Here is a 12931-nt window from a genome sequence, read left to right on the forward strand (position 1 = left end):
ACCAAAGGCGTCCACTGCGAGCTGGGGCGGCTCCTCCTTCAGGTTGTCCTCGAAAGGAGGCTTCTCCGATTCATTGTCCCTCCGATCCAAGCCATGTTCAATATCTTTGACATCAGACGACGCCATGATTGTTGCAATCCAAAAGCACACACGGTGTTGAAGGTGTGCGCGAGGGAAGGATTGTTAAAGTAGTTAAATAAGTTTCGAGGAAAGAGAGAGAGAAGGAGAGAGGAACTAAGAGGCGAAACGGACGCGGGAGGAATGCGTTAGTTAATAGCGGCCGATGATTGGCAAATCGGAAGGCAAATTAAGAGTTTTCCGTCCGACTGGTCCGATGTCGGGGTCGTAACCTGCATTAGAGCCGCTGTTGGCTCCACTTTGCCATGGTTAGTGTGACTCAGAGAAAACAGGCAGAAAAAAATAGCAGAAACGGACAAAACGTTATTCATGAGAAGTCGAAGCACCTACCTATTGTAAACTAGTGTCGACTGCCTCCTAATCATTTAGAAACGTTGTGAATCCTTCCATCTGTCAACCCCAGAAACGGCACGTGTTCACTTGAGGATCGCCAAGGTTTTAAGGTTTGTCAACGGATGCGGCGGTGGCGCAACTCTAATCGGGCACCACGTGACGTCGTGCTGATCAAAGTCCAAGTCTGGGCACATTTCTTGGAACTTCTCTCCGCATGCTCAAAAGGGAATCTTCTACGCGGTTCCCGCTTTCGGTCTTAGCGCCCCCTCGGCCCCGAGTTGCCGACACGTGGTCTAGAGCTGGACCCTGACAAACTGTCGAGAAATGACTGGAGGTCCCTCATGTCGCCACAAATCAATGCCGGAGTACAGCTTAGGATTTTCACATTTTGGTTTACAGATTTGGTATGCCCATGTTGTTATGGATTGATGGAATTTGATATGATCCTTGTTGACCATTTCGGAACCGACCGGAAATGAATAATACTTTCATTGTCTCATGTCATCTTGCGTGTCAATCCCGCCTCGCTTGCAGCACAGGGTGACATCCGCGAGGACTTCCTCTCCAGGTGTTAGACTCATACTACTCGCAAGGAACCCCGTCGGGGTAACCAGGTTGCCCCGCACGAAACTAACGAATTACCGTGCCCAGATCAGATCTCCCCAACTAGGGTGGTCGTTGGAGGAGACTCCACCGGCGAACCCTTGGGCTTCCTTTGCTGCTGTGGTCCAGGGCCCGTCATTTCCCCGCGTTACCACATATTCATAAAATAAAATGTCCCACATGGGGTTCTTGTTTGTGACTCCACGATTGGCCTCGGATATGTTCGTCCAGGGGCCGTTCACCAGCACTGCTTCACACCGGTACCATTGGGGGTCATAAAAGACGGTGTGGTTCAGATTATACTTCGCGGCGTACTCGGCTGCTCGGAGTAACAATCCATCCCCAAGACTATAAAGATCGCTGCCTTGGCTTTGCCCGACACGAGCGCCGTACGCCGTCCACCCGATGCCCGACATGGTGTGGCCTGATGCTGTCAGCATGTCTGCCCTACCGGTCGGTGTGAATTCGCAAAGTAATGATGTACGGTACCTTGATCACGCCCCGCTTCCACCGACTGTCCTGTCTCGGGGTGATACATAGCCAATAACCCGGCGCAGCGATCGTGGATGAACGCATGAACGGCATAATTATACAATTGCACATCGTCCAGATACACCGCGAAGCTCATCAAGGCTTTAATGCTGGCCATCCCGTAGTTGGCCTGCCCAATGGCGGCGGACTGTCGGGAGAACAGCCAGTACAGCTGATTGCTGAACCCACTGCCGCCCTGCCACTTACTACCGGACTCCGTCCAATTCCCTTCCCATCGCATGATCTCAGCTGCGTTGACGAACAGGTCTCCGTCCAGTCCGATGAGCAGCGACCGGTCAATACCGACGATATCCGTCAGATTCGACCCCCACGCATCCAAGATGCTGGTACTGCGGTCCCAATGCGATTGGTCGCGGGTGATATACCACATCAAGGCATTTTGCCATGCGGCTCGCGCGTCATGCGCAAACGAGGTGTAATTACTGATCTTACCCCGGGAAATTACAGCGGCGGGTCCTTCCATCGTGTAATTGGCGACGGAATACTGGTCAACGCTGAAGTGTTGGTACGCTGACGCCCAGGGTTCTTTGTTTCGGAGCACATTGTCCCGCATGCGCTCGAGATCCTCGTGCGTATGCCAAATCCCGGGATGGACGAAGTCACCAGGGTTTCTTTTGAAATATTGCGCCATGTCAATGGCCTCGAATGGGGCCACGGCAGGGATGGCCGGCAATACGCCAGGTATATCGAATACGGTCGCATATGCCGAGCCAATGCTGAGGGCAATAAGTGCCGCGTATCCGGTTGTTATTCTATTCTGAGACTGGGCCCACATCAATTAGAAGAATGAAAGAACTGGGGATGAGGGCTTACTAGCAGCATCTTCCTGGACCTCGTGAATCGATTGCTAGTTATCGTCATAACAGAACCGCAGCACCACACTTTTTATTGCACCCCACTCATTAACCCCACCGGGGAGTTGATTATATTATTCGCAATGAGCCGAGTGTTTCGCAGATGTAAGTGTCCCCGACATCTCCCCCATGGGGATCCCGCAACCCGGAGCTGTGCCGGCAATTGCTCCGACCTTGAGCCATTTTAATATCCATTTCATAGCCTACTATACTTATTACATAATTATTATAGCCCCTTAACAATGTAGGTCCGAACTGCTTCATGATTACCAATTGCATTGTGTCAGACAGTTCATCGCTTCCTGAATCATGAATGTCATTCTAGGAATCCTCCAAGCAAACGAAGTCCTCCCTAGACATGATCCGCCCGGTTAAACCCCATCCAAAAATCCTTCTTCCAAGCATTAACAAGCTTCGTAACCGTCGGATTCCCAAACGGAGCCTGCTGCGTCGCGAAAAAGCCCGCAACGCCCAACTCTCGACTCACCCACCACACAATATTCGTCGCCCCACCCCAGGCCAGCACATTTGCGGGCTGCCCTATCTCAGCCACCGGTCCAGTAAACAACACACCACCCAACCCATGATTCACAGCATCATCTGCCACAGGCCCAGCAACAGTCCCCCAGGCAGCCCTTAACTCCAAGAGCATTTCCACACTGGCCGAACCAGGCACAAGCTGCGGCGTAAACATTTCCGTGATAGTCTCCGGTTTCAACAGTTTCGGGGACTCCGAGATCAAATCTGCCAGCACGGCCAGATAGTCTTTCGCCGTGGAGGAGAGACCGCTACCACCCTCTTGGTCTTCGGGGTTATCGAATGCCCAGCTATCGCAGGGTTCCAGTCGTCCGTCGCTAGTTTGGACGGCGCCGTGCATGATCCGGGCGTTGTATTCGCGATGGGTTGATATATTGAATCGCGGGAAGGGGGCTGAAAGGCCTACTTTCTTCCAGATGTTGTCTATCATATACTCTTCTAAGGATATTCCATCGTGTAATCGACTGACAACCACCCCAGCCCAGTCGAGGCTACAGCCATATAACCACCCAGTCCCCGGTTCGAAGACTAACGGATACCTATATTTCTCTGTAACACGGAGCGAAGGCTTAAGAGTTTTTCTAGCCTGTGCCCTCAGACCTAGTAGTCGATTCGTAAACGGATATCCCAACCCCGAAGTATGTGCCAGAAGATGTCGCGCCGTGATTGCGGTTTTGCTCGGCTTGAAGGTGAAGTCCGATCCCGAGACGTTGGTTAGGATTTGGATGTCGGCGAATTCGGGGAGGATCTCGGTGAGGGGTGAGTCGAGGGTGATGAGGCCTTTTTCGATGCATTGGAGGAGTGCGATGCTGGTGATGAGTTTGGTGGCGCTGGCGAGTTTGAGGACGGGGGATTCGTCTAGGGGTACGGCATCCGCGGAGAGGGAGTTGTAGCCAGCTATTTTATTGTAGATTTCATTTCCTGGGGGTTTATGTTAGGACATTTGAGGAGGGGGTCTTCTTCTAACATGGGATACCGTTCTTATCTACGCATTTGCATATTACTCCATGTACTTTGGGGTTTTCTTTTGCGGTATACTCGGCGAGGAGGGCGTCGAAGTCAGACATTTTTTATATCTTTGCAGAGTTGTCGTCACGCGAAATCTAAACCCGTAGGGTCCGTGAAGATGTGTTGGTCAAGAAAAATAGCGAGAGTACTTGGAGGTCAAACGAAGCTGCGCAAGGCGGCAAGTTTGTTACTTAGTCTCCCGCTGTAAGCGAAGAGAAGAAGATGATTCGATAAACTAGCCTGCCTCGTACTAAACTACACTATAATCTCACCCTCCCGTCTTTTGGCCAGACACGTTCATCCCTTATGGCTAGACTCTTTAAGATTAAGCACATAACCCACTTTTTTTCACCGTGAACCAGTAAGCATTCCGACGGGCAATAGGCATCCAAGGATTCCAGTTTGGGGGGGGGGGGGGGGAGCCTGTCTGTTATCGTGAAATAAATGTTAATTGGTTGTCAATTTGTGGTTTGGTAGTCTTCTTGCGGCTTGGTGACCCACACCTATAAATATTCTCTACCAGGTATGGTTGTGTGGACTGAATGCATGAATCTGTTTTAGCCTACGTGGTTTAAAGGACCAATGTATACGAGATCTACAACGTTAGTATAGACGCAAAGCAAGTGAAGATACAATAGAAACTGAACTTCTATGTTAAGAGATAAAGCATTAGATCTGCTCACAGGAGGAAATGCATATGCTTAAAAAGAAATAACTTAGATACCCTAGTCATACTTAGATATTTCTTGCAACACTTTCGCGTACCATCCAGGCTTTCCACTTTGATATAGTCTCATTGCAGAGGCTAGATGCTGCCGTTGAGAGTCCTGAAGTACAGACGACAAACTATACCCCTGGGTTGAACCCCGTTTCTTTTCCAGTTGTCTAACTATGGCAATCTACAGTTCCCTATCAGCGAACCTTTGCTTTGTTTCAGCATCCTTCGGATGGCCAGTCTCGTCATAATTCCATGGTACATCCATAGCAAGTGGCACCACCGATAGAGTGAGGGGAAAATTCGCCCGATATCTCACACGGGGCCGCCTAGGCGCCTTCCCAGTCGATAACACCAAGCAAGCGATAGTTGTCATCGAATATCATATTGTTATGACCGAAGTCACCGTGACATAAGGGGAATGGACCTTCATTGCTCTTTGAGAGTTCTTCTGCCATGTCATTCATCAAGGCCTTGAATGCTAAACCAGGAATTGATAGCTCATCCGCGAACGAGCCTGCTGCATCTTTTAGTTGATCATGAGATAGACCGAATTGAACCTTAGCAGACCAGGCCATGAAGAACTCAGCAGCGATTTCCAAAGGACCACCAAGGTCGGGAATTGGTCCTTGTCGATAAGACCCGTCATCGTTTATACCGATAATCTTCCCAATTTTCGGTAGCCGGATATTGAACATCTCAATCTGGAACGAATGCCTTTTAGAGCCGCTTCCATGTGTAGCAAATGATTACGTACCTGGATCTCCGCCATACTAGCAAAAGCTCTCAACTTATGTGCAGAAGGAACAGCTATACTCAAATCCATCCCCACATTACCCCTAAGACAGTCCATGAGCATACACGGCGCGCCAACAGGGGAGTTGGAGTCACTTTCAATCATGTGGACATGCGGAACTGGGATATTACTCTCTTTCTGGACGAGTTGGAGTGTCCAATACTCGCCTTCTCATTATTTGCCCGCCCACGTCTGGTTCATCGCCGCCCTGCGACAAGTGTGGCATCCGTAATCTCGCCACCCATCGCACTTGGTCGCTGAACTCTAGGATGCGGATCATGTGGTTATACCCAAGCCCAATCTCTGGTAACAGCCGGCAGGTCAGCCCGTTTCTTTTGGTAGTAGCAAGCTGAACGAGGGTATCCCAGTTAGTGGACCCCAGGAATCTTTCTGCTCGTGAGCGTAGGGGACCTTCGCTTAGAGACGAGAAATACGTCCATCGATATCCAGCAAATTTCTCGTTTTCAAGCAGAATCTCGTGAGACATTTTTTTGTGTGGGTAATAGAAGTATACAACTTTGAATTTCCGTGTGACGATGATTGAGAGCTATGACACGGCACTAGAGTTACATAAAGAAAACAAAGAAAACTGTACCAGGAGAGAAGGGATCACAGTGTACAGACAGGATTGGACTAAACAGCTAGATTAGAGCCGGTACTGTCCCTATCTCACGAAATAAAATTATAGCCATATATTTAGGAGAGAAGAGAAGTCTATAGTCTATATGAGAAAGCTGATAGGGACTTAAATAACATAATATAAACTTTAATTGAAGTATAAATTAGCTATAGTCTTTATAGACAGTTAAGCTACTATATAGAAAGATGCGGATTCGTGATAATGCTGCCCTAGTTGGAGCACAGCCATACTGTCTATCAGAAGATCTCTATACTTTATCATCAGTCATGAACTCGAGTTACTTTCAATCTTATCGTGTAAACATCATCCCCATCTCCTCGTAGAGCACAAAGTAACTCAATCAATTCAAGTCCCTTGCATCCACCTCTCGCGTCGCCTGTAGCACAGTGCATGAATTAGAGTGGACTTTTAGCTAAGTTCGAATGGACTGCCTCTAACAGACTACCTTGTGGTGGTCCCCCGCCGTTAAACCCGGCGAGTCATATTTGCAGCATAGCAACATCCTTGCACGGCTTCACCAGGACATTAGTCTATCAAACAATGTCCAGATAAAGGTTGTCCTGGGTTGTCCAGCAATGAATATATGGACGAAAGGCTGATCTACACCAAAGGGTTAATCATCGAGCTAAGAGATAGTACACAACTCATATATGGTAGAAAGCGTGCCTGTAGGTCCTATGCCACTGGAAGCGTGGCAACACATGATTCACGATGGCGACAACGGGGACAAATGAGAGTACACAAATACGACAGAAGGTACGATCATCTTCATCAAAGCTTGGATTTCATTTTGTCGTTCATTTGCTTCACCAGGAAACCGCACTCAACCTCTTCACAGAGCCGTGTCTGACGCTTAGGATCCAATTTCTTCACAAACTCCAGACCACTGGCACGCTCGATGTGGGCGACATCGACCTCAAAGTCTGCCAGCTTCTTATTGTTTTCTATCACAGCATTTGGCAGGACAAACGCCCCAAGTGCAACTTCACCGGTGGAACACTCATTCCCGTCTTCGTCAATGGGTTCTTTCTCACCATAAATAATCTTGAAGAAATGCGTAGGGACTGCAACATTCGGCGCAAAATTGTGATCCTCCCGCTCGCTAATTTCCTCTGCGCCGGGAACCTCTTTCGATCCAATAACTTCATAGCTAACACGCCATTTGCCATCGTCACCTTGACGTGGCAAGTATAAAGGACCGGTCACGATCCGTACCGAGGGATACGTTGAGGTCAAATTACGGCAAAAGTCCTCGAAGAGCCGCCAGTACCCACTGTTAAACCCCTTGCCCACCTGTGGGCACATGTTGGACATCTTGAAGGTGTCGTCGATAGCCTTTTGCGACCATATCGCATCTTGAGCAGGGACCTGATGGCCACGGTCATACCCGCACTTGACGTAGTCGCTCACTTTTGCGCGGAATATCTTGGGGATACTTAGATCTTCCCGAAACTTATTCTTTCGCGTTGCATTGATTTGAGCCACAGATTCTCGTGTTATATGTTCTGCGACCCATAGTGGATTTCGTGTGCGCCGGTCATATGCCCCGTACAGAGAAAGGGCTTTCAACTCGTCTGCCACTGGGCCGGGGTGGCCGTAATTCCGAATGTCTTCTGGTTTCACCTTGGGAGAGATAGAGGATGTTATCATAAGGCCGGGAGGGGGAGCTTGGACGGGAAGACTTTTGGTTCGTATATCGGGTATCGGAGTGATGCCTGGTGATTCGGGAGGAATGATCTCAAGCGTCGGTTCAGGCTTAATCGGCCGGGGCTGACGTGGTTGAACTGTTGACGTGTACAGAAACGCTGCACCTGCGCCTGCAGCAGCGCTGGCTGCTGCTATCGCTGCTTGCTTTACCCCAGACATCTTGCGAATGGACTAAGACTCTTTTTGCTATTGTGCACTTGGAACTTGGTGAGTTTGCTGAATATAGCCTCCTGCGGTAGAGATAAATAAGGAAAAAAGGCACCAACGACGCTCGGAAGCACACATAGTGTGCGAAGAACAGAGAAAAAAGAATGGAGCGCATATTATATGGCTGGAAAACTACTACTCTGTCTGCATGCGATAGTCCATAATGCACAACACGGTAGGGTGTTAGATATTGGTTACATCCTACACAATATGATATCATACAAGAAGTCGACCAATGGGGTAAAACTGTAGCTGCGTAGTATTGCAGCTACTCATGATGCCCAGAAGTCCAAATGCAACAAGGTATTCAGCCACATTGGGCATTTCCGAGCATGCATGCGGCACTACTGGCAGGACCCATGAGGACAGTGGATCCAGCCGGCCAGTATTCCGACACCAACCTTTAGGTTGTACCCGTGGCTAACATGCAGATAAATCGGACGGATTAGGTATCCTTTCAGCTAGCCCTGGGATTCTTCAGTGGGCCCCAAAAATGTATGCATAACACGAATCACCAGTTATAAGATGGAATCATGTTCTGCCCAGCCGACATCGAAATTCTTTGCTCTACATGTCATCTATCTGGTAGCTACTTGGTTTCCACGCTTGAACTACATAGAAGCGTTAACTTTTTTGGATTAGCGATATTGTACGTACGTGCTACAGCGTCGAAGAGCGTCATTAATTAGTACTTGCCCCAACACTAGATGCACTACGACAAGTTCTAGGAGACATGCATGACAGCGGTGTTGAATGCCGCGAGGTATCACCCAGAGCTTGCTGTCGAGCAGAACATAGGTTCGGCCCGGTCGGTAAGCTTGAGGTTCACGAGGAGTGGACCGGAAATAGTTAATCAAGGAGCCATCGAGGAATGCATCCGACTATGGTATGTTAATAGGCATGTTGGTCGCAAGGGTGCATTAACGGAACTGCTTCAATTTCGCCCGACCGCTAATAAAAGAATAGATTTAGCTTATCTACCAAGCCAACGAAGTGTCTTTGCTTCATATATGGAAAATAAATCACTGCGAACAATCAAATCATGTCTGGTCATTTCGAGCGTCTAGGTAGGGTTCAACCCAATTCACGTGCTCACGACTCCAAGAATGTAAGCGCCGGCTTTGTGTTCCTGTGCAATGAATTCCAATCAGTTCCAACATGCCGAGTTCCAAGTCTTACCCCGCTCCCTTGGTGATTGCACCTCTCAAGAGCGACGAACACACCCATACAATCATTCTTCTCCACGGCCGTGGCAGCAACGGTGAGCGCTTTGGCCAGGTCTTCCTCGAATCAACCGATATTGCGCGATGTCTCCCAACAGTCAAGTTCGTCTTTCCTACGGCCAAAAAAAGTCACTCCACCGTGCTAAAACGGATTCCCATCAACCAGTGGTATGATAATTACTCATTGGAAGGCCCGAACACTCGGACGGAATTACAGATAGATGGACTCGAAGAAAGTACTTGCTTTCTGCGTGGGTTGGTTGACGAAGAGGCCCGGCTGTTGAATGGCGAGTATCGTCGCGTCATTATCGGAGGATTGAGTCAAGGCTGTGCGACGTCTGTCTTTTGTCTTCTTGGGGGCTTTCCTGAAGATGACAAGATCCGACAGTTGGGTGGATTTATTGGAATGAGCGGATGGTTGCCATTTGAACGAGATATCTCGAGGCTATTGGAATCTGGCGAAGACGAGTCTGAAACCGAAGATGATCCTTTCTCTCGTGATGATGAGGATGGTGAAGATATTCCTGGGAATATCCAGGCGATCAATCATGTTCGGGACGTTCTCAATCTGTCGGCTTTGCAGAACTCTTCCCTGTCTTATTTAAATACGCCTGTCTTTTTGGGACATGGCTCGGCAGAGCCTAAGGTGTCGGTGGAACTTGGACGGCGAATAGCGTCGATCCTTTCCGATGGGTTTGGAATGGATGTGACTTGGAAGGCGTATAAGGAATTTGGACACTGGTATAAAGTGCCAGACGAGATCGATGACATTGTGTGCTTTATCAAGGAGAAAATTGGGGTTCAATGAATTGAGAAGCCCTGAGCGATATAGTGATTTGAGCTTCTCTCCAGGCTATGAAAGGCGTGGCTGAACCGCACCACGTCGGCAAATTGAGTTCGTGCACATTCTTTATTCTTTGAAAAAGAACATGCAAAGGATTGCTTCCTAAGCTCATCCTGTTGGGGTTGCGTATCGTTGCAAACCTATCCTCTGATCGATGTGTCTCATTATCAACGGGACTTACAATTGGAGGATAACTACTTGGCCTACTCGACAGGGAGCGTTACTGAGCAATAAAACCTGAATTGAATACCAAGCATATACTCCCTCAGAGTCATCAAAATATAACAGACAAGCCCGGTACAAAGCTAATATACATACTGGTTGAAACCATTAGCAACGAACTAAAAGAGTTTCCTAGTCTACTTACCCGAAAATCCGGATTCTCCTCATCCGTCATATCCAAGAAAGCGCCTGAGTGACCGATATCTTCAGGACTACCATTCTCAGCAACAGCCATAGAAGTGGCGTCTGTTTTTCCTTTATTCCGACGGATCAAAAGCCACCGTGTAACGAGCAGCGTGCCATTCATAATTCCATAGAGACAGAAATGGGCAGTGAAACCCTTGGTGTAGCGTGGTGCGTCGGAGGATTGGAAGATCTATTTATTCTGTTAGTGGAGGTTGATCATATTGGTGGTGAATGGGTGGTATATACCTGCGGTGCGGTTGCATTCCCGGCGGCCCAGGCAATGAATGTCATGGCGAGCACAGTCGACTTCTTCGTTTGACCGGCGACGTTGCGGGAGATCACCGAGAATAGAAGGTTTCCTTCGGCCCAGATGAACTGCGTGCAGTAGAATGCGATCAAGAGGCCGACCCTTGTAGACTCAGTTGGCGCCATGGTGAAAATGATTGCGGTGCCGATTATGGGGGGACTGGCATGATGTATTAGTATTTACTATTAGAAATAGGACTATACTTGCATTGTCCACAAATGCATGACCAAGATTGTTTGGTCCGTCCAGGATGACAATGAAGCTCCGCCCACCATGACGGCGCTGGTGACAGCACCCTGTGCGATATTGAGCAATTGTGTTTGCAGCGTGGTAAATCCGAAGCTTTTGATGATAATGTTGGAGAAGACACCCAGCCCACCAAGGACAAGTGTGCTTGAGACTTGCATGAGGACATAAAGCCAGATGATAGGATCGGTGAGGGCTTCCACTAGTTGATATTTCTTGAAGGTCTTGTTTTGAATACCGGTTTCATTCGCCCGAACCCGTTCCACGAGCAAGCGTTTGTCATCCTCGGTAAAGCACTTTGCTTTCATCGGGCTGTCAGGGAGGTACCAGGCCAGAAATACAGCCCAGACACAAGTTGCTACCCCGAGGACAAGGAAAAGTAGTTGCCAGGATTTGATGGCATGGCCTATGTAATGGCTGGTGCCCCAGGCCATGATACCTCCTACCTATGTGATGTTAGAGTAGTGTAGATTTAGGTGGGAGGATGAGTACCATCATCTGGACGCCCATCACTGTGACAGTTAGTCATAAATAATTCCAGAAGGTATGCTAGTACTCACTGCAATTCCATAGGCTTGTCAAAATTGGTTGTTCCTTGCGGGTATACCACATAGACGTCATTTGAATAAAGATTGGCTGGACGCAGGATTCAAAGCACCTAGGAGGAGGTTAGAGTGACAACATGCTACAGGAATGGTAGACAAACCCCAGGAGGAACCGAACGACCATTAATCCGGGGAAGTTCGTGGCGGCCGCGCTGCACTGGAACATGTCAGTTGCTGTCATGATGTAGGGACATCAAGTTGAACATACTGCGATGACCACTCCCCATAAAAATACACTATTCCGGTCAATTGTTGTCCCCACATATCAGATGCAAACTCACTTCGCCGCAAGATACTTAGCGACCGGCAATTTCTGAGCCAAAAAGTTGGTCGGATACTCCCCCACAAGCACTCCAATGTACAATATGGTCCCCAACCAGTTATATTTGTCGCTATCTAGACCTGCGTCTTCCTGAATTCCCATAATCGAACTGAAACCCAGAGTGCCCTTGTCAAGAGCTTGGCAGAAGTATGTCTGGACCATAATTAGTGACAGTGACAGCCTGTCATCAGTGCATGAAACATACGCCAACCATGCACACGAGTATCCGTTTATTGACCTTCCAGAATAGCCGTCGATCGGTAGCTTTGTCGATCTCGACAGGAGGACCAGTTGCATATGCTGCGGTTTCTGCATCAACCCCAGCCAAGTGCTGAGGTTTCTCGGGCGGGTCAATATGCTCATGTTCGGACGAAATACCTTTGCGGTCTGCTTGAATGTCGGCCATTCTGGGTGAGTATGTTCAGACTGATGTTGATAATAATCGGATACAGTCGCGAAGTACTGGATTTATGGGAACATTTGGGTATGGAAAGATGCATATTATTCCACTTCAAACTTGGACCATCGTATCGGAGGGTCTATATTAGCACTGTATAATACCTGAATCTGAGTCGTGGAGAAAGAATCTGGGGAAGCAGCGTGCCGTCGGACGAGGTCCGGCAATTGCTCCGAGACGACCACGCTGTGCAAGTGATCAAGAGCGAATCGGCGATGCTCCGGTGATTCCTCCGCTGCCGTGCTATACGTGATCAGTATCTGACCGTTTGCCTATCAAATATAACAATACAGCATTCTAACAATCCGGAAATTGCGGTTAAGTCCTGGTGATGATATATATATCATTTATGTCTGAGGTTGATGCCCAGGAGTGAGTATATCTATTATTTAATGCCATCCACGATTCAAGGGAATATCAAAATGCCGG

At 48.5% G+C, this 12931-nt stretch overlaps 4 protein-coding genes across 4 annotated transcripts; all 4 read right to left on the reverse strand.

Moving 5' to 3' along the window:
* Nucleotides 1-1109: 1109 nt before the first annotated feature.
* Nucleotides 1110-1514, reverse strand: AO090138000091 (uncharacterized protein; the record flags this gene model as incomplete). The annotated part of the gene is made up of 1 exon (XM_001825550.3): nt 1110-1514. The coding sequence occupies one exon, from the start codon at nt 1512-1514 to the stop codon at nt 1110-1112; it is 405 nt and encodes a 134-aa protein (XP_001825602.3).
* A 1318-nt stretch (nt 1515-2832) lies between these two features.
* AO090138000090 (serine hydrolase domain-containing protein) lies at nt 2833-5389 on the reverse strand (the record flags this gene model as incomplete). The annotated part of the gene is made up of 2 exons (XM_023238551.1): nt 2833-3938; nt 5311-5389. 2 exons carry the CDS (start codon nt 5387-5389, stop codon nt 2833-2835), a joined length of 1185 nt encoding a protein of 394 aa, XP_023093248.1.
* Nucleotides 5390-6947: 1558 nt separating this feature from the next.
* On the reverse strand, nt 6948-8042 carry AO090138000089 (DNA/RNA non-specific endonuclease; the record flags this gene model as incomplete). Its single annotated transcript, XM_001825548.1, has 1 exon — nt 6948-8042. The coding sequence occupies one exon, from the start codon at nt 8040-8042 to the stop codon at nt 6948-6950; it is 1095 nt and encodes a 364-aa protein (XP_001825600.1).
* Nucleotides 8043-10114: 2072 nt separating this feature from the next.
* AO090138000088 (putative MFS transporter) lies at nt 10115-12451 on the reverse strand (the record flags this gene model as incomplete). The annotated part of the gene is made up of 9 exons (XM_023238552.1): nt 10115-10132; nt 10525-10755; nt 10812-10940; nt 11076-11560; nt 11679-11776; nt 11825-11880; nt 11932-11959; nt 12005-12198; nt 12251-12451. 9 exons carry the CDS (start codon nt 12449-12451, stop codon nt 10115-10117), a joined length of 1440 nt encoding a protein of 479 aa, XP_023093247.1.
* Nucleotides 12452-12931: the final 480 nt, after the last annotated feature.

The sequence above is a fragment of the Aspergillus oryzae genome, chromosome 6 (genome assembly GCF_000184455.2).
Source record: "Aspergillus oryzae RIB40 DNA, chromosome 6".
Classification (NCBI taxonomy): domain Eukaryota; kingdom Fungi; phylum Ascomycota; class Eurotiomycetes; order Eurotiales; family Aspergillaceae; genus Aspergillus; species Aspergillus oryzae.